This window comes from Clupea harengus, chromosome 5 (assembly GCF_900700415.2).
Source record: "Clupea harengus chromosome 5, Ch_v2.0.2, whole genome shotgun sequence".
Lineage (NCBI taxonomy): Eukaryota > Metazoa > Chordata > Actinopteri > Clupeiformes > Clupeidae > Clupea > Clupea harengus.
In genome coordinates, this window is record NC_045156.1 from 29,478,612 (window position 1) to 29,499,114 (window position 20,503).

The window sequence follows — 20,503 nt, forward strand, 5'->3', positions numbered from 1 at the left end:
CAGGGCAGCATACCAGTCATCTAATATGCTAAAGCTCTACACAGGCGCAAGAGACAGAGTGAGTCACCTGTTCATCAGAGCCTCCGGAGGCGAAGTAGTCACCAGCCTTAGAGAAGGCCACACATGTTGCAGGCCCCTGCAGAGGAAGCACATACACAGAGCATTAGCTGAGAGCAGTAGGATGATTCATGACATGATCAGGAATATTCTAGACAGGGTAAACCACATTGAGCAATGAGACCTCCCACACTAACCCTCTCATCATCCAATGACAATTCATTTCTGCTGAACAAACCTAAATACTTTTCATCCTAAAAAAAGTTCAGGAGTTACAGTATATCCAACTGAATAGAAAAAAATATGACAGTTTCTGTGCTTTCAGGAAAAAGTAGATGGTGTAGTTATTGTGGTCAAAGAGAGCTACATGTCACCCTCGCAAAACAGTGCAAAACAGCCTTTGACTTGCTGAATCAGTCACAGACAGGAAGTCTTGGCTTAGTCAATAGAAAAGAAACATGGCATCATCAATGAGTGTACCAAAACAGGGCACTGCATGGGCACTGAAGACAACGCAGCTCCGACCAAACACACACACACACACACACACACACACACACACACACACACACACACACACACACACACACACACACACACACACACACACACACACACACACACACACACACACACACACACACACACACACACACACACACGACCAACGCCAACATACAGACAGATTCGCCCACACTAAATTGGCATGGCAACAGGCAGACATAGCAGGCGGAGTCGTTCAATAACATTTTGGCTACAGGTCTGGCTTGAAGGCTCATCGCAGTCCTTGGCAGCTTCTGGCTACACGGAGGAGATAACGGATCGAAGGATAACTACAAGCTTGGAAGCCATTGCCTATGCAGGTATGAGAACACAGTGTTTAAGTCAGCATCCAAAATGTTTCTCCTTTCAGTACACAATGTGTACCTTATGGTAAAACTATAGGCCTGTTGCTGGAGATCCTCTGACTGAAAGACACAAGAGGACCTTAGACACATTGTTTCCCCTGTCCGGAGTTCCCAACTGATCCATGCAGGTGTCAGTACACCTTCGCTGTGTCTTTACAAATGTATGAATGTGTGTAAGTGTGTCTGAAAGAGAAAGAGAAAGAGTAAGTCATTGAGTTAGTTAGTGAGGTTCTCTGTGCCTGTGTGGAAGAGAAAATCATTGCATCTATATGAATCTGTATGTGTGAGATTGAGTGTGTGTTTGTACATCTGTGAGTGAGAGGGAAGATCAGCCGTGGATGAGTCCTGCTGAATCATCACACCAACACCTCCTGCAGCGGGCGGGCCTGAGGGAAGCCTCCAGCTCACTCCAGAGCAGAACCGCTCCACACCACACTATCTGCCCAACCCATCCACCACAGAGGAATCACTCCAGCTCACTCCAGAGCAGAGCAGAACCGCTCCACACCACACTATCTGCACAGCCCATCCACCACAGAGGAAGCACTCCAATCACAGCATACCACTGATGTCAAGCCACGCTAGTCTGCTGTGTATGAATCCCAGCACATGGCAGACACGTCAATGCAGCTAACAGCTTATCGTCGACTCCTAAATGCACAGGGTTGGTTGGGAAGTGCAGGTGTTACACACAGAAAGCTAAGAACAAGAAGATGAACCACGCTGTGCCGAGACGTGACCACAGAACAGAGAGTGAGACTTCTTGATGTTCCAACATTCAACATGGTCAAAAGCCAAAGGCTAGCAAGGTGTGAAGGCACAACATGGGAGAAAACGTGAAGAGGAGGAATCGATGGGGACAAAGATGGCCCAAGACAAATGTAGGCAAACGTCTTGTAGATATAGCTTCAGGGCAAGGGTGAGGAAAGGAAGAGGAAAGGGTCAAATACAGAAGTGTCAAAATGACAGACAAGCTTACATCCACAGAACGTCTTCAATCTCAAATGTCCAGTTCAAATGCTGATTCTGAATTGGTGGGGTTTATCAGTTCAGAGTTAAATCATCTGCCGCCTACAGTGTGTCTTGAGTTCTCACACCTGTGGAAACAGGGGGGCCGGCAGCCACTAAAACAGCCACTACAAAAAAAAAAAAAAATCGAACACCACCATCTGTCTCTCTCCTACCAGAGACTTCTCACAGGATCATTGACCCAGCAGGCCACTGGGATCTGACAGATAACACAGCAGGCAGCGCACAGAGCCGTAAGCAGCACCCATTCACAGCCACTTGTTGTCTACAGACAACAGCAAATTCCATGGTAATAATGCGAAGAATGTAAACAAATCAGAGAGAATAATCATCACATGCAATTTCACTCTGATGACAGAGCATACAAAATATGCAAATAAAATCAAATTTAAGCTTATCAGCTTGAGCATAGCCATAGCATCAACCTGATCCTCGAGGAGGAGAAAGATGGGACATGATTCTAAGAGAAGTCTTATTAAGTGATGTGAGTAATGTGTCTGTAATGGTGGTACTGTGTTGAAGTTGTGAAGTAGAGAAAGCAAAACAAAGCCATTCAGTCTGGCTTCTGCAACAGCCATGTCGGAAGCTGAGGTCAGAGTTGCACCGTAGGAGGGGCTGAAGGTAGCCCAACCGCTGACAAACCTGGGGGAAGTCACCGGGAAGAACGATGTGGATCTCTTCTACCAGTGGCGTAGGAGCTAATTCACAGAGTTGAGCATCAAAAGTTGTGAAATGGTAAACACATATGAGAACAAGATTTTATCCAGCCATGGCCAATCATATTGTAGATTGTGATTTTGTTGTCATCTTCAAAGGTTTGAAAATATAGGGGCCATTGTTTGGTCATTAAGTCAGTAGGGCCATGTGAGGTCAGATATCTATTCATATAATTTACTAAAATGAAAATGACAATCCTGATATAGAAACGTGGCTGGCTAGACTTCTGACTTCTGACTGGCTTGCCGGCTAGCTACAGTACAGTCAGTCTGCTACAGCTACAGTACAGTCAGTCTGCTACAGCTACAGCTACAGTACAGTCAGTCTGCTACAGCTACAGTACAGTCAGTCTGCTACAGCTACAGTACAGTCAGTCTGCTACAGCTACAGTACAGTCAGTCTGCTACAGCTACAGTACAGTCAGTCTGCTACAGCTACAGTACAGTCTGGTGCACCGCTGTCACTGATTCACTTTGTGTACATGCATAATCGCTGTAGAGCGCCGAACAGACAGCATTCTCTAAAAGTATCCTACCAACAAAGCGCTGAAGACGGGCTTCATAGACAATATAGCTATGATGGTAAATGGCCCCGTACCCTAAACCTTAAGTTGAGTAGCAGGAGTATTGAACAGGACCTGGAGAAATGGTGCACTATTCTACTGTGCAGCGACACCTGCACAATTATGACCTTCGTGAAAGAGGTATCAGAAGAAAACCTTTCCTGGGCATTTAAAACAAGCCTTTGATAGGGCCAATGATTTTCCGCGATAACGGAAAACGGACGGAATTCGCGGAATGAACACTTTGAAACGGAATTGCAACTTTGAAACGGAAACATCATTTTGTGCATACAAATCGCCCAAATTCCCCTGTATTTTGGGCTGCAAGGCTATATTTCTTTCAAATAAACACAACAACGATTGCAACGATGAACAAACATTAATTAAAGAACAAAACCACTGAGAAAATGTCACGTCTGCGCTGAACTCTGCTCCGGCCACGCCCCCTTTTTAACGGTTGACCCACACACGTCCGCTAAACCCACATTCAGTCACATTCACTTGCTCGTCTTCCCAATCGCATTTAAAACAAAAAATGTTTAGTCTTCTGTTCTGTTAATGCTGGCAAACAACAATCTAAGAAGGGCACATCTTATTCACTAATTTTAAGCCATCAATATACCTCAGGGTGAACAAAATGAGCTGAAACGGAAAAAAAACGGAATTCACCAAATGTGAAACGGAAAATGCATTTTTTTTTAAACGGAAAATCATTGGCCCTACTTTGAACACTGGTCATGTCTCATACATTTTGGAAACAAGCCCTGCGGACCGATGAAGTTAAAGGAACAATATGTAACATTACCAGTAAGTGTTTAACATGGGTACTGCAGTCCAAATTCAAAATATTGGAGAGAGTGGTCTCCCCTCGCCCCCTTCTCCCCAGACTCAAAGCTCAGGTGGGTTGTCAGGTGGAGGACACTGAACCTCCACGATTAAGCGCAAGACAAGCTTTGTTTGGGCATGAGTAACGTTACTCAATTTGGACGTCAGTATTCGTTCAACATATAGAGTGATGACATTCGTAAATGTAGTTAATTTAGAGTCAAACTTGCAGTTTCTGTCGCACATTTGTCACGCTGGTTGTTGTCAACGTAGTAAACAAACCTGTGCCCATCCGCTCCTCCAGTGAGTTAACGTTAGCGTGTGTTAGCATGGCGGCGTTAGCCAGCACTAGTCAGGATCCCTTCACCAGCTGTGTGTCTCAAATACCCGCTGCCTTGATAACCCAACTGCACACGGAACACAGAGCATGAATGCAAGCGCTTGAAGGTTGAAATTACTTTAAATGCCCATCCCGATTAGTAGCCGTTGTGACGCCCCGGCTTTGCCGTGCCGTTTGGGGTTACGCCTCTTCCTCCCACTGCCTATTGACACTAGGCTCTGGTGTTCTATTTGGGTATGACTCCTGTTCTCTGTTCAACCTGTAGGAGGAGCTGAGTTACAGGCTGTTGCTAATCAGGGGCGGGGCTTCAGGTGATGGCCATCCCTATATAGCCGGTGTCTCGGAACCTCAGAGGAGGACTCTCTTTTCTGCTCTAGCTGACGCTGGAAGGCGGGCTGCAGTATTCCCATTGCCTAACTTTATGCATTACACATAGTCTACATTACTGACGCGCATGACACTTTGTTTTACCGTTCCTCTCACTTACTGACTTGTGTATATTTTGTAAATAAATGTAATAATTGATTAACGTTACCCGACGGTGTCTTGTCTTCCCTCTGTCATGGCTACTGCGAGCTAAGTAGTCGTGACACCGTGATGAATTAGGTAAGGTTAGCTAACCTTAGCTGAAGTACAATAATGACCTGTTCAGGAGAACATTTGCCAACTCAGCATCAGTCTTAAAATCCACCTGGGCTCGAACATGTCTCCCTCTTTCAAATGCATATTTACAATCCAATTGTTTTACGACCTCTCTGGTCATGGAGTTTTTTTTAGAAGAATGCCAAAGCTTTTAAGGTCAGGTAGGACAGCTAATGTTATTTCTGTTCCAGTTAATTAGCTTGCTTCCATGGCTGCAGCACACTGTGTTTGCCTGCCAATTTGTTTCAAATCTGGCAACACTTGGTGTCGAAATGGCAATGGAAAAAGGGCAGTCGGCAGGGTCGCTCGCACAGGCCAAAACACAAACAGACGTTCCCGCTCAGGAACGAAAATTTAAAAAGAGAACACACTGTCTGTAACAATGTTTTTTGGAGAAGCCAGTATTTCAACTTGTTTCCAGGTTTCCTTAAATCTTTGATTACATATCATGGTCATTCATTGGTGAAACTGACTTTGTTTGCCGCAATGAGCAAAGGTGTTTTTAGGAGAGAAACAATGCTGCAGAATTTCATGAAAGGAACACCTCTCCTCCATTAAACACGAGGGAAGATCAATCATGACTTGGGGCTTGTGTTGCATCCAGTGGCACAGGGAACATTTACATTACATTTAGTCATTTAGCAGACGCTTTTATCCAAAGCGACTTACATATGTGCGACTTACAATGTATACACATTTTACATTTTACACTGATGGCACACTGCACATCAGGAGCAATTAGGGGTTCAGTGTCTTGCTCAAGGACACTTCGACAGGGAATCGAACTAGCAACCTTCTGATTACTAACCGACTTATTTACCACTGTACCACTGTCGCCCCTCTCAACTGGTAGAGGGAAGAATGGATTCGCTGAAATACCAGCGAAACTGGTACCAAGCAAAGTGAAGTGTTGCAATGGCCCCTCACAGTCCTCCAACCTAAACATCATCAAAAATCTGTGGACAGGCCTCAAAAGATGCAAGACAGCCGAAGAATCTCACCGCGCTAGAATCCTTTTGCAAGAAAGAATGGTCGAAAATCTCCCAAACGAGAATCGAAAGACTACAATGGCTACACAAAGCGTTTACAAGCTGTGACACTTGCCAAAGGGATGTTACGAAGTCCTGACCATGTAGGGAGCCCAAACCTTTGCCTCGGACCCTTTTCCTTTTTTTTTGATATTTTGAAATAGTAAAAGATGGAAGTAATACATACGTACATATATGTGTGTGTGTGTGTGTGTGTGTGTGTGTGTGTGTGTGTGTGTGTGGTTGTGTGTGTGTATATACATTCATACACATACTACTCCACACTAACAGGTGCTTCAAGGCAACAGACCAGAGTGAATTAACACTCTGAATATTCAAAAATGTTGACAAAATCCAGTCACATGAGTTTATGAGCTTGGTGCAAACAGATGTGAGAGGATGCTATTAAAGTTACAGCTTAAAATCCCACCATGACCTCCGGGAGCTGTAATAAGACCCCTCTTTCCCCGGAAGACCCTTAAGTGTGAGACTTACTTAGACTGACTTCACAGGAATGCCACGGCCACAGATATCTACAGCTTCTTCTCCAAGGACAGGCAGTATTTTATCTCTCTGGTCTTTCCACCTCCATATTCCTTTTCCACCCTCTCTCACCAACTCAACCACTAACAGCAACAGCAAACAAACATTCCCATCGTTGTACACCAGCGTCCTCTAAGAATGACACATAGAAAAAGACCTACTTCACCTCCCAGCTTTCAGAGGCAGCCCACTCACTAACCCACTCCCACTGGCCACTGTGTGAAAGACACAACGCTGCCAGGATGCCGCCTGCACTCTTACAGACACATATACATATACAGAGAGAGAGAGAGAGAGAGAGAGAGAGAGAGAGAGAGGGAGGGAGAGAGAGAGAGAGGGAGGGAGGGAGGGAGAGAGAGAGGGAGGGAGGGAGAGAGAGAGAGAGAGAGAGAGAGAGAGGGAGGGAGAGAGAGGGGGGAGGGAGAGAGAGTGAGGGAGAAAGAAAGAGAGAGAGGGAGAGAGAGAGAGAAAGAAAGAAAGAAACAAAGAAAGAAAGAAAGAGAGAGAGAGAGAAAGAGAGAGAGGGAGAAAGAAAGAGAGAAAGAAAGAGAGAGAGAAAGAAAGAGAGAGAAAGTGAGAGAGAGAGCAGAGAGAGAGAGAGAGAGAGAGAGAGACAGTAGATTCTCAAGTGTGTGAGTCAGCATTGGTGGGCGGTTTCCTTGACACTCTTTGGATGGATCATTTCAACAAAGCACCAGAAAAAGGAGCACTAGACAAAGCTGTGAAATGTTCTAGGTGGGATGGAGCCTCACGAGCCAGCACAGGTGTGAAGAGCCACATTTACTGGAAAACATGAATGCATGTAGCTGGGAGCTGCTCATGTGAGAACACACTCAAGGCAGCTTCCATCATTATTACCAGATATATTGCCTATTGGTCCTCTCCAGTACTGCTGTATGCACTCAGTTAACTTGGATCATGGGAGCAGTTAGGAGGGAGAAAATACACCATCACTTATGAACGAGAGGGAAAACAATAGAAAACAACCACCGAACTGAAGATCGGGTGAATAGTTTCCTACTTACTTCAATGATAGCCTACCCGAGATTTGGATAGTATTCACTAAAGTAGTGTGTGTAACACATTTAGTAGGTCATTAGGGCTTAGACAACGCTACCTGATGGCTATGCAGCGTGTAAAGTAGTGTGTAACATGTTTAGTAGGTCATTAGGGCTTAGACAACGCTACCTGATGGCTATGCAGCGTGTAAAGTAGTGTGTAACATGTTTAGTAGGTCATTAGGGCTTAGACAACGCTACCTGATGGCTATGCAGCGTGTAAAGTAGTGTGTAACATGTTTAGTAGGTCATTAAGGCTTAGACAACACTACCTGATGGCTATGCAGCGTGTAAAGTAGTGTGTAACATGTTTAGTAGGTCATTAGGGCTTAGACAACGCTACCTGATGGCTATGCAGCGTGTAAAGTAGTGTGTGACATGTTTAGTAGGTCATTAGGGCTTAGACAACGCTACCTGATGGCTATGCAGCGTGTAAAGTAGTGTGTAACATGTTTAGTAGGTCATTAGGGCTTAGACAACGCTACCTGATGGCTATGCAGCGTGTAAAGTAGTGTGTAACATGTTTAGTAGGTCATTAGGGCTTAGACAACGCTACCTGATGGCTATGCAGCGTGTAAAGTAGTGTGTAACATGTTTAGTAGGTCATTAGGGCTTAGACAACACAACCTGATAGCTATGCAGTGTGTAAAGTAGTGTGTAACATGTTTAGTAGGTCATTAGGGCTTAGACAACACAACCTGATGGCTATGCAGCGTGTAAAGTAGTGTGTAACATGTTTAGTAGGTCATTAGGGCTTAGACAACGCTACCTGATGGCCATGCAGCGTGTACAGAAGCCTCCCCTCCACCAGGTCCAGGATCTTCAGGGTAGAATCGTTGGAGGCGGTGATGAGGAAGTTCCCATTAGGGTGAAAGGACAAACCGTTCACTGCTGCACTGTGCACTGTGGAGGTCAAGCATATTGTGAACTCTCAGACCACCAAAACAATCACAAATTTCACTGACTAGGAAAACTGAATATGAGCTTGTGTACCAAAAGCTATACACAACGTTTCAGAAAGAAGGCCAAATTAGTACGACTTTTAGGTTCTGTTAAAGCACATTAGTAGTAATTGAGATTCCGATGTATTCGTTTGACCTTATATCTTAAAAGAAACACACTGCAATTTGCAACTTTTTGGGTTATGTTTTTATAGGCAAAGGTTTTGCCATTATCTTCAAATTAATTTTGATGGTATGATTGATGGTAAGTGAAGGACAGACAAACGCATATGTTGTTCCTACTACCCAGTCAGGATATGCACTGTGGTGCATATGTGATGCATATGTGTTTTGTGTTCCGTTCCGGGCTAGAACACCCTGCGAAAATGCACAAAAAGTTTTCACAGCGCGACATTGCCAGCTATCGCTAAAATATACCAGTTAGTATGTTAGAAAGCTTTTATGCCTTTATAGTGCCAATTGGGCTGTTGGTGGTTATTGCAGGGTTTTTGCTTGCCTTCAAAGTAGCTAGCTCATTACTTTTTGACCAAATCTCCTTACTGAAGCTGACATTTGTAACTGTTTTGAACCCTTTTGTAATGTAACCATAATGTAACTAAATCTTAGCAAAAATAAGTACCAACAATGAAAGACATCAACAAGTGCGTCAGAGTGATTTTATTTACACACGCTACACTTTTTAACAGTACTCTTTTGTGCTCTTTGCTGACCCGGGGTCACCTCTGGAATCTAATCTGATGGTGTGGTGGATTAGTGCAGCTTGAAGCTCAACTCAAACACTCTCTCCAACCTGAGTTGGAATGGAGTTCTATGTGGTCAGTGAAAAGACCCTGAAAAATCTCCTTAAAAAAAACAAATTCCAGCAAGCTAACAAGATTTCTCACACTCAACTAGGGCAACCATTCTTATATCATTTCCCCAAATCCTCACCATGCCTGCCAAGATTCACAAGCAAATATGATATGAGAAGAATGAGACAGCCCCCTTGAGGACAGAACCTGCTACTACAACCAGAAAAGCAACTCACCATAAGGGACTAAAGTGAATTCATATCTGATGAACCCTACCTCTTCACTGATTTTATACCACGACAAACACATTTTCAGTTCAACATCATATCAGTCCTTGCTTTATTGAGCACTTCAAATGCCAAGCATTTATCAGAAGCCAGCCTACATTTAGTTTGACAGTTGCTGAACAGAAAAATTCCATGACCACAACAAGTTACGTATTCATAACTTAGCATATAAACTCAAACCAGTCTAAACTTGCAATTTCTATGCATTGGGAGAGAAATATAATAAACTATTATAGCTGCAAGCATGCCCTGTTCTGCACCTGGGATGTGCACACGGACTTCCTCCTTTCCAATGATGCGTTGTCACCATGGCAACAACTTGATATCATCATGTCAAGTGCATGGCTTTTAAGCACTCACAAGTTTCATGACAATTCACCCATCACCGAAACAATGATTGACAGGGCCCTCCACCAATCCCACGCTTAGCAACATCACTCACCACTGCTTTCTCCGACAACTCCATAAAAATAGTCAGAACAGTGATATGATGTAAACAACACTGTACATCTAAGATTAGATTAAATGTCTAACTGGTCAGCCAAAATCTTCTTCAGAAAGATACATTTTTTTTACAACTCATAAGACACGCACTACTTGTCCATGGGTCTATGACACACAGATCTCCTATTGGTTTTGGCTTGGGCACCTATCGTAACAGTGTTAATTATCGGACGGCGTGTGTTATCGGCAAACGTTCGCGTTGTCATGTTAACCCCGTTGATAAGTTCAGCAACTTATTAAACTGAGCATATCGATTGTTAATCCATTATTAAACTTAGCATTTTGATTGTTTAACAGAATGGCCGATGTTTGACACTGTCCGATAACTGACATAGCTACGCTATGATATTTGGAACTGGTCAAGTGTGCTCCACATTTCCATGTCCTTGGTTTGGCCCACTATTGTGACAGACTGGTGACTTGTCAACTAAAAAGTCACAAAATGTCACAAAAAGTCCATGCAGAACATCTGGCCAATTTGATCAGAACCGTAAACTGCCTATCTGGATTATAAAACATTACATTAGTCAGGTAAATCATAATAGTGGTAACCTATGGTGAGTTATTCTGAACAGTCGTGTCTTGTTTTGTTATCAAGGCAAGGCAAGTTTACTTACACAGCACATTTCATACACATTCAATGAGCTTAAGGCCTACCGGTACATAAATGAAAACATCCAAATGAAACATAAAGACAAAGCGATTAAGAATGCAAATCAATAAAGGATCAGTCCTAAAAGAAATCTGTCCTCAACATTCTCATGACTTCTATGGAAATGTAAAAAAAAACGCATGAAGTGTAATATTTTTCTTTAGCTAGTTACAAACCTACCCTGCTTTACAAGGGAACAGCTCTAATCAGTAAGTCGACGTTACACTGAACAAATTATCTGGCTTTTTTGATTTTTTGCTGGGAGGTGCGATCTGGAATTAAATTGAAATACCACCATGAATATATACCTCCATGGCGCATTATAGCCAATTTGTCTGCTCTTTAATCAAATTTGTTATTACCAGAATATTCAGCCATAGCAAAATGTACTGTAGCTCGCTAGCTTTCACATGAGAATGTGGGAGCAGCTGATGAGAGAGTGCTGGAGGAAGTGAGGGAACACAGGACAGGTGATCGAGATATAGACCAAATATTGGCTGAGATATAGATCAAATATTGGCTGAGATATAGCAACTCCTCCGGTTGGGTGGCTTTGCCAACAATTTTGAGAATCAAAAATCCATCTCATAACTTTTGTAAGGCTTGGTCTGACGATCTGCACAGGTTTTTATGGTCATTGAAGATTGGTATGCATATAAAAGAATGACTAGATAATATGAAAACTGTTTGTTCGCTGTATTTGAGAACTAATCCTTTAGTAATTGTTTTTCAGATGCATGTTCTATTATTTGGGTGGTTTTGGGTTTGGCAAATCTATGTAGCATCTTGAAATGTATACTTGAAGTTAAGAGGTTCTGTTGAATAAAATGATACCAAGCACTTGGGCCAGAAACATTTATGTGGTACTGTGGTAGAATAGAGCAAAACGAGGGCAGACTTGAAAGGATTAAGGAGGAATAAAAAGAAGAAACGGTACAGTGCTGTGAAAAAGTATTTACCCCTTCCATATTTCTTCAATTTTAGCTTATTTGTCACATTTAGATGTTTCAGATCATCAAACTCATCGTGATATAAGACAATTGAGTACACAAAATGCGGCTTTAAAATGATCATTAAATGGCGGTAACAACTGCAACCAAATGTTTGCGTTATCTGCCAACATCGCTGTGGGAAAATTTCGGCCACTTGCAGAATTGTTTTAATTCAGCTACACTGGAGAGTTGGAGCATGAACTGCCCGTTTAAGGTCATGCCACAGCATCTCAATCGGATTCAAGTCAGGACTTTGACTAGGTCACTCAAAAACCTTCATTTTGTCATACATTGTCATCGTTTAGTTTTTTTTTTTTCTTCTTCAGTTACGTAATAATTGTATGTATGGTTCCAGAGTCCCTGGGCCTTAGGAATGGCTTTGTAACCTGTCCTTCACGGTACATATGCAGTCTGTAGCCCACTCCTGCTAAACACAACAACATGGCTAACAAGCATGAAGAATGTTGCGACAGGTGATGGGTTTTTGATGAATTATTCATGACTATGGGATGCACTAAAGAGGAATGCCATTAGTCTCGATTTGGATGGAAAGGGTGTCTGCTTCTCGGAGAGGAGCAGGAAGATTATTCCATAGGCCTGATGGTAGAAGGCTCTGCCTCCTTTTGGATATTCTTGGAATTACAAGGAGACCTGCACTCTGGGAACGAAGTGGTCTTGGTGGGCAGTAGGGGACAACAAATTCCTTGAGGCAATTTGGAGCTAAGCCGTTTAGGGCTTCGTATGTTATGGCTGAGACTTCCCATGGCGGAGACTTCGAAGACTTCCAAGAAGGAGCCCAAATTATTGAATTTCATACCACTTATCTGTAATCCATTTATAGCTTTTGAAGTGTCCTCACTTGCTCTGAAATGGGCCAAACACCACTGCTCTTTCAGTTCAACCCAGTTCTCTTCCTATGGATGCAAAATCCCATACGAACAAACTAAATAGATCGTCTAAGTCACGTCATCAGTCGCAGGGTGACAACTTGGGGATACGTTCTCTAAAATAGATACGACTACAGGGGTTTCACACAGTTTAAACTGCACCATCTGTTGGTCTGGAAGTAGAACATCTCTTTCACATCAAAAATCGAATTCATGGGCCACTGCTTAAAACCCCATTATGCAAGAATTGGTATTTTTCACTACTGAGTTTCGCGTAGTTGCATAGTGTCGTTCACCACTGTCGTAAATACAAATTCCGCTTTGAGACCTCCTAATGGAGAATGGTACACGTGTACTTGTTGACAAATTGAAGGATATGGAACCGGCAAAGACATGCCATAAGCCATAGAAGCATGTTGACTGATAAGGTAGAGTAATATTACAAGATTTTACACAAATATATTTACAAAATCTATGATTTTAGTTGTATTTATTGTGACATCGGACACACCCAAAAACATTTTTAAAAAAAGAATGACAATTTTTTGTTTTGCTGACATACTGCTCAAATTTTCAGCCTATATACATTGTTTTCCAAACGTTTGAATGTGGAGTATGTGTAATCTAATCAAATGTTGTTGGCGACTTGATAAAGGCACATTTTGAGCATAACATAAATTGGACAGTGTAATTTATTACAAGCTAGCAAGTCGACAACTTTCCTAATACAGCCAAACATTAATCAAGCACAACACACAACATATCAAGACAGCTAATAAGTTATTACTGACTAGTCCAAAAGAAAGAAGGCCAGCTCGGCATTTGACTTGCATCCTTTTGTCTTTATTAGCTCTCGCCAATCAGTAAAATACAGTATACAGAGAATACTGCGCTAGCTTCTTCTTATAGCCAACAGAAGGGTCTACTTGTAGTTGTGTGAGGTGGTGCCATAAAGCATTAGTCTCGCGAGAAGTGTCATGCCCTGTCCACCAAAGTTACATTCCGGTCGTACCAGGCGTGCTGTGGCAGACGCCATTCTCCATATTACACTGTACCACCAAAATGATTTTGATGCTGTTATTTTAACATAAAATTGTTACATAGTGTTGCTTTAATCAAAACAACTACTAGTGTGTAACATTTTTACACTGCCAGAACTGCAGTTCCATAGTTATTTTCGCAAAAAAACCATCTGCTAAATGATGAAACATAAATGTGCTTATTACAAGCACTTGGAGCAACATATTAATTAAATTGACAAGTGACAAGCTCAAAACCAGGAAAATAAGCTTCGCAATCCCTTACCTTGATAGTGCTGAAGAAGTTTATTGGTGCGAATGTCCCACACTTTCACTGTGTTGTCATTGCTTGCTGCTGCAATGCAGGTCCCACTTGGGTGAAAGTCAGCGAAGTTCACCATACTAGAAATAAATGGAAATCAACAGAAATTGATTTTGACTCATTGGAATCAACACATTGGGGTCATTAAAGTTCCAGGACAAAATCCTAAAAGACTTACCCTCCATGTTCATAAAAGGAATGTATGCATTCACGACTGTTTTTGTCCCATATCTTTATAGTTTTATCATCACTGGCTGATACAATTAATCGTCCATCTGGTGAAAACCTGAAAAATAAGATGGCATATGTTCTTAAGGTAAAGGCACATTACGCAGGGTTTTACCATTTCTTGAGGTCAGTTCATTATGATGGGCTCTGGCCATGTTAAGGGCAGTTCATTGTGAGGGGCTCTGGCCATGTTAAGGGCAGTTCATTGTGATGGGCTCTGGCCATGTTAAGGGCAGATAAACGCACCAGTCCTTCTCATTACCCACCTAGGCTATTCACTACATAGTTTTGTGATAAGGGCCAAAAGTTCTTCTGAAATGTAAGAACAGCCCTTTAGGTGAGGTGTAGTGTGAGGAAAAAATGAAACAGAAAAAAAGAACTGTAAATATCTGGTTAGCCAACTTCTGCTATGCATAGGGCAACATGGATCGATTTAAGTACAAACAGTGACAGAGGAGACAGAGTCTGGGGCAAGCAGAAAACGGAGGACCCTAGGTATGAACATGATTACATAAAGTTTGGATTTTCATGGAATGGTCCTTATGATACTCCATCTGCAAAGAGGTGCTAGCTAATGACACTGTGAGATCATGTAAACTCATATTGAGACCAAGCCACATGTGTTTTTGGGTAACGGGAAGCTAAAGGAATTGCGGTCACAGACTTTTAGAGATTTAGCACTGTAAATACCCAGGCAACCGAAGCATCATACCGTGTGGTGTTACGCACACCTAAGGCAGGTAAACCCCACAGCACTGGAAAAGCGTTACTCCTCACTGCTGCTAAAGACATGTGTTCGGTAATGACGAGAGAAGCTTCTGCTACCAAGCTAAATGTGATCCCAATGTCTGACAATACCATCCAGCATTGCATCTCAGACATAGCATCTGATGTGAAGGCACAGGCGCTGGGTGGTATTCATGAGAGCCCTCTCCTCTCCAGGCTCTTTCACTCACTTCTACTCGTTGGTGAGAGCTCAAAGTTACAAAAGGATGCCACGGCTCAGAAGTCAGATGTTGAGCTGGCCTTCTTTCTGTTGGACTGGTCAGTAATAACTTGATGATTTGTAGTTTTTCCAGATGCCCAAAGTCATCGAACCTCATTCCTGTCTCAGGCTCGCATCCAAATAAATGAATCTCACGTCAAAAAGTTTGATCAGGCTTTGTCAGTCTCACGCCAATAAGCCTTGGAAGTGTGCCACCTTGAAAACCTAACTCAGCTAGCTTGTAATAAATGACACTGTCCAATGTATATTAAACATGACGCCAACAAACTTTGTATTAGATTACACATACAACACAAAAATGTATAAGGGCTGAAAACATGTGCAGGATTTCAGCAAAACTATGGCGAGTCATATTTGTCTAAAATCTTGTGATATTACATTACCTTAACAGTCTACATGCTTCTTTGGCTTCTGCCGTTGTCTTTGCCAGTTGCATAGCCTGTCAACAAATACACGTGCACACTGTCCATTTGGGGGGGTTTCAACAGTGGCGTAAAAGTAGCTACACTGTGCAGCTTTAGGGGAAGCTCAGCAGCAAAGAGTGCCATGTCCTCCTGGCACATGACCAAGTTTCTGGATTCAGGAAAAAGTTGCGCTTTTGTTGAACTGGACTTGGTGGAAATGGTCCCAACCTTGGAAGATGTTGTGGGGAAGGCAAGGCTGCAACTGGACTCTGCACAACAGAGTACACGTTTGAATGGGTTATGTGAGTTTTTTTGGAGAGGAGACCATGGCAAGTCAGTGGGTGTGAACTCCATTCTCCCTGTGACTCCCTGTGACACCCTGTGATGGACAGACCATGCATGAGGAAGAGGCCCTGGTCGAGCTGAACTCTAATATGAACTTGAACCAAAAGATGAGTTAAGTGTCATTGGCACACTTTTGGCCGTCTGTGGAGACTGAGTCTCCCCTCCAAAAGCAAGTACCAGTCAAGGCTGCAGGTAGAGGATGATCTACGTGTATTCCTTTCTACAGTGCATCAACCAATGTGCATCAAAGACGCAGACTCAATTCACCCTTAGTCCAGCCCCCCCTGGTTACTGTTGCTACACAGGTCAGGTTTTTCAGAACCTTCCCATCTTTGTAATTGAGAACTACCCACAAAATACCCAAAAAGCACAATTGTACAATAGCATATAGACCTAGCCTTATAGGCTATAGCTAATAGTGTGGCTAATGTATAATAGACCTTTTTCATTGCACTGTCCTACAAAGATGGACTTTTCGAACGGAACATGCAAAAACATATAGCCTTCTAAAATAAGGTGAAAACGGTCATCACATCACGAGTCAACTTGTGTCTCCCCAGTAGGTAGTACAAAGGCACATCCCCATTTTCAAAGCGAGGGTAGTGTCAAAGTAACCAATAGCATACCATTATGTGCAACAGCAGCACAACATTTGCATTGGGGTGGGAGGGAGGGTACTGATATGCAGTAGAAGGATCTCAAATGAACTTGTAGGCCTCAATCATAACCTGCTGATAAAATCAGCTTATCTGATGATGGCTCACAAAAGAACGCTGGAGTTTTCGAATGTGGAGTGGAGTGCGTTTTTAAAGAAGATAAAAGAACAGCATACTATGGCAACGGACGGGATAGAATCGGACAAGAGAGACCTGAAAGAGGTGCAAGAGGTGTCTGCTCCAAAGACGATTAAACTGGCAGAAAAGAACTCCATTGTGGTAGCTTTATTTCTGCAACCAGCTGTTTTTAGTGTTCGCATTTCTTCATCTGCTCTTTGCCTTAAAGTGCTTGGATTGAACCCTCGTTCTAACTGCAGCCTACTTTATCTGCTCTTTGCCTTAAAGTGCTTGGATTGAACCCTCGTACTAACTGTAGCCTACTTTTTACAGGAAGCCTTGTGAAGACTAATATGCAGCAACACAAACAGATATGATCCACTGCCAAGGTATGCTAGGCTAACGTGTTCTGAAGGCATATCCTCATAATTGTTTCATAACATGAACTGGATTTCTAAATCTACATGAACTTTAAACTAATCTTCTTTTCTTCTCCCCAGTGTGGGCGTACAATCCCAACAAAACCAGGCTGTAACAGCAGCATCTATTGAGCAGGGTGTGCATGGCTTTCGTAATTAAGTTACAAAATTAGATAATAATTAGGCCTACCCTTGTTGTGGAATAGGTCTAATGTCACAAACGTAACCAAACGTAACCATTCATTTGTTCAATTTACACTTTTTTTGTATATGTTGCAATTAGTAATGCAGACAACTTTTTAAAATTATTTTAAATCCTAAATGCAAAAGGATATCAAAGACGTATGAGATTTCCCCAGTAATTCTTAAACCACTAAATACATAAAATGTCTCTTTTCCCTGTGTTTTGCAGTTGCATAAGGCCAGAGCTGGTGTTCTACAGACAAAGAGACTTCCCTATGGAAGATTGCAACAATAGATCTGATCTCAGATGAGGAGGGCTCACTCTTAGTTGAAGGCCAATGTGGTGGTCCAGCCTCCAACCCATACTATTATCGTCTATACTGTTTCGGGAACTACATAAAACAATCTACGCTGACCAGAAGTGCCTTGTGAATAAAAGAGCATTGAATACATTGATACTTTCATATAGAACCCAGCCCTACACTTTGGCTACCTTTAAATGTAAAAAGATCTAACATCTAACATCAACGATAGCTAATGTTTAAATGTAGCATTTAAATATGTACATATTTCCATCAAAATGTGTCAAGTTCCAGAATATAATCACACAGATCTTGTGACAAGGCCACAGTCTTTGGCCTGCCTCATTACCTACACTCACTAAAACAGCTCTTCGTTGAATGATAAACAGAGATTAAAATGGCAACATACTTTGCGCAGCGCACCCAGTTTATGTGCTGGGTGAGGGAGAAGAGGAACTTCTGCCGGTGGACAGCCCAGACTTTGACGGTCTTGTCATCAGAAGCAGTGACGAGGGACTGACCATCGTTGGAGAAGCTGACACTGCGGACGGTGCCGGTATGTGCTCGGAATACAGTTGACTCTCCTTTCCTGAAAGGAAGAAAGTACCATTAAAGGAACAGTGATGAAAATATTGCATTTTATGTTAAAAAAAACATAGCTATTCAAGCTATTAAAAGTGCAACATACAAAATGTACCTACATGTTTATTTTTATCTTGAGGAGAACATTGTATCAAATTGTATCAAAGTCTGTGAGTACATACACAAGACAGAGACGCTGTTCAGAATGAATAACACTATGACTGTGTCTGGGATGAATTTCAGCAACCGATAATTCTATCACCAAGTTCACTTTGCATTGCATTACCTACTCTTTGTTTGCTTATGAAATTTGAATATCAGTGATTAAAAATAAGTTGAATTAACTTTTCATTTCATAAGAGCAACTATAAAGAATGTTTTTTTCTAAAGGGCACATTCACATGCTATAAGAAGAGAGTGCCTTTTTGAATTATCTTCACCTGTAATGTTTCCACCATTTACAAAGCTCTATGCTGCAAGGGGTTTACAAATATTGCAATCATTTAGTGTTGGAATTTTGAAAATTGTTTTAATTTGTTTAAAATGTTTTCAGACCTTTGTTTTATTAAGTCAGTTAAATGTATTCATTATTGAAAATACTTTGCATGAATTCTAATTCAACATTGTCTACTAAACGAATGACAGTGTAAAAGCAACATAGTTTCAAAAAGTGCATTTGTCCACATCCTACCCTTTTTCGTTTTGTTTTCATCTCAGAACTGCTCAGGAGTCAGAGAAGGTGACACATTTGTCTTATTAAGTTGTATTGACTGCCTTGGGTGAAAAGTTTGAAATTACATCAATAGATTAAATAATCTTATAGGGAAATTTGTCTTAAACCAATAGTTGTTCCATTGAATTCATCCCATCGACGTTAATAGAAAACAGTCAGTGATTTGTCTGCGTACATAAAGACTAAAGAAAGATAACTCACACACTGGGTACCCAGAGACGGACGGTCTTGTCCCTGGATGCAGAGGCCACCAGGTGTCCTGAGGGTGAAAACTGTACGGAGAGGACTGCGTCTTTGTGACCAACGAATCTGTACGCTCTCATCTGAGGCTTCAAATTCCAGATCATCAAACATGAATCCACGGACCCTGTGGCTAAAATGAATATTAAACCATACTGTTATTTAGTACAAGTCAACTTTTGCCGGTGTTTTCTGACATTGGGGAGTTCAATAATGAACGATAACGTTACCTATTTGTTTCATGTTGCAGTTGAAATCAACGGATGTAACTGTATCTCGGTGGCCTTTGAAGTGCCTCTCTAGTGATGGGTCATCCTGAAATGAACACCAAATGTGTGGCATTTAATGACATATAACAAGTTAACGACTTCAACTTGGATAAGTAGGATAAAGTTAGCTACTGTCCGTAGATAAGTTGCTAGCAAATGTTTTGCAGTATAACATATTATCGAATATGCTTGCTGACTTCAGCAATCACACTCTGAATGCAAAGACAAGCAGCGTTATATTGCCTCACTTACTTTCTGTGACATTCGTAGCTAAAGGTATATGATGTGAAATGGACATGTTCGTTAGTTGTCCATTTCACAATGTAACGTTATTGTCAGGTATCAACGATGAATGATAACTTAGCTGCTAGGATAGCACCCTAACTGCCTGTAACTGTTAGTCACTTTAGCCAACTTACCATTGCAGACATCACTCGCGGTGATTACTGAACAGAGATTTTACAGAGAAACGCCGAAGTCCGTGACAATTTAGCTACCAAGACGTTGCCCCACACGTCGACTACAGAACCACCATGTTAACTGTTGTTGGGTGTTCGTTACTGAAACTTAGCCTAGCTGTCTAGTGAGCTAACGTAGCTAGATACCCCGCTAAGTTAGTAATAGCACTAGATACGTTACTTGCCAAATCTCAACAGATTTACAGTAACGTTTTGCATAATAATATATTCGCTTTAATTATATCTCAGTGCTTCTTCACAACCTCTGTCAGAAATCCAAATATTTCTTCTGTTTTGAAACGCGACTACAGATTAATCATTATCTGCCTGGAACGTCATGCAAGATGGCATGCTATGTGCTGTAACCAAGAGGAAGCGGTATCAACAAAACAGTCCGAGTTCCTATTTTGAGTTTACGCGCCCCATCTGGCGCCCG

At 42.0% G+C, this 20,503-nt stretch overlaps 1 protein-coding gene across 1 annotated transcript in view; it reads right to left on the reverse strand.

Moving 5' to 3' along the window:
• Positions 1-20,136, reverse strand: part of poc1a (POC1 centriolar protein A) — a 61,576-nt gene extending 41,440 nt beyond the window's left edge. The window contains exons 1-8 of the mRNA XM_031568474.2: positions 20,029-20,136; positions 19,571-19,655; positions 19,302-19,473; positions 18,195-18,374; positions 14,304-14,411; positions 14,090-14,205; positions 8,479-8,612; positions 68-136 (exon numbers count right to left, since the gene is read on the reverse strand). Coding sequence (XP_031424334.1) covers positions 68-136; positions 8,479-8,612; positions 14,090-14,205; positions 14,304-14,411; positions 18,195-18,374; positions 19,302-19,473; positions 19,571-19,655; positions 20,029-20,040 — 876 coding nt within the window. The 5' untranslated portion in view covers positions 20,041-20,136. The remainder of the gene's footprint in view (positions 1-67; positions 137-8,478; positions 8,613-14,089; positions 14,206-14,303; positions 14,412-18,194; positions 18,375-19,301; positions 19,474-19,570; positions 19,656-20,028) is intronic.
• Between the last annotated feature and the right edge of the window lie 367 nt (positions 20,137-20,503).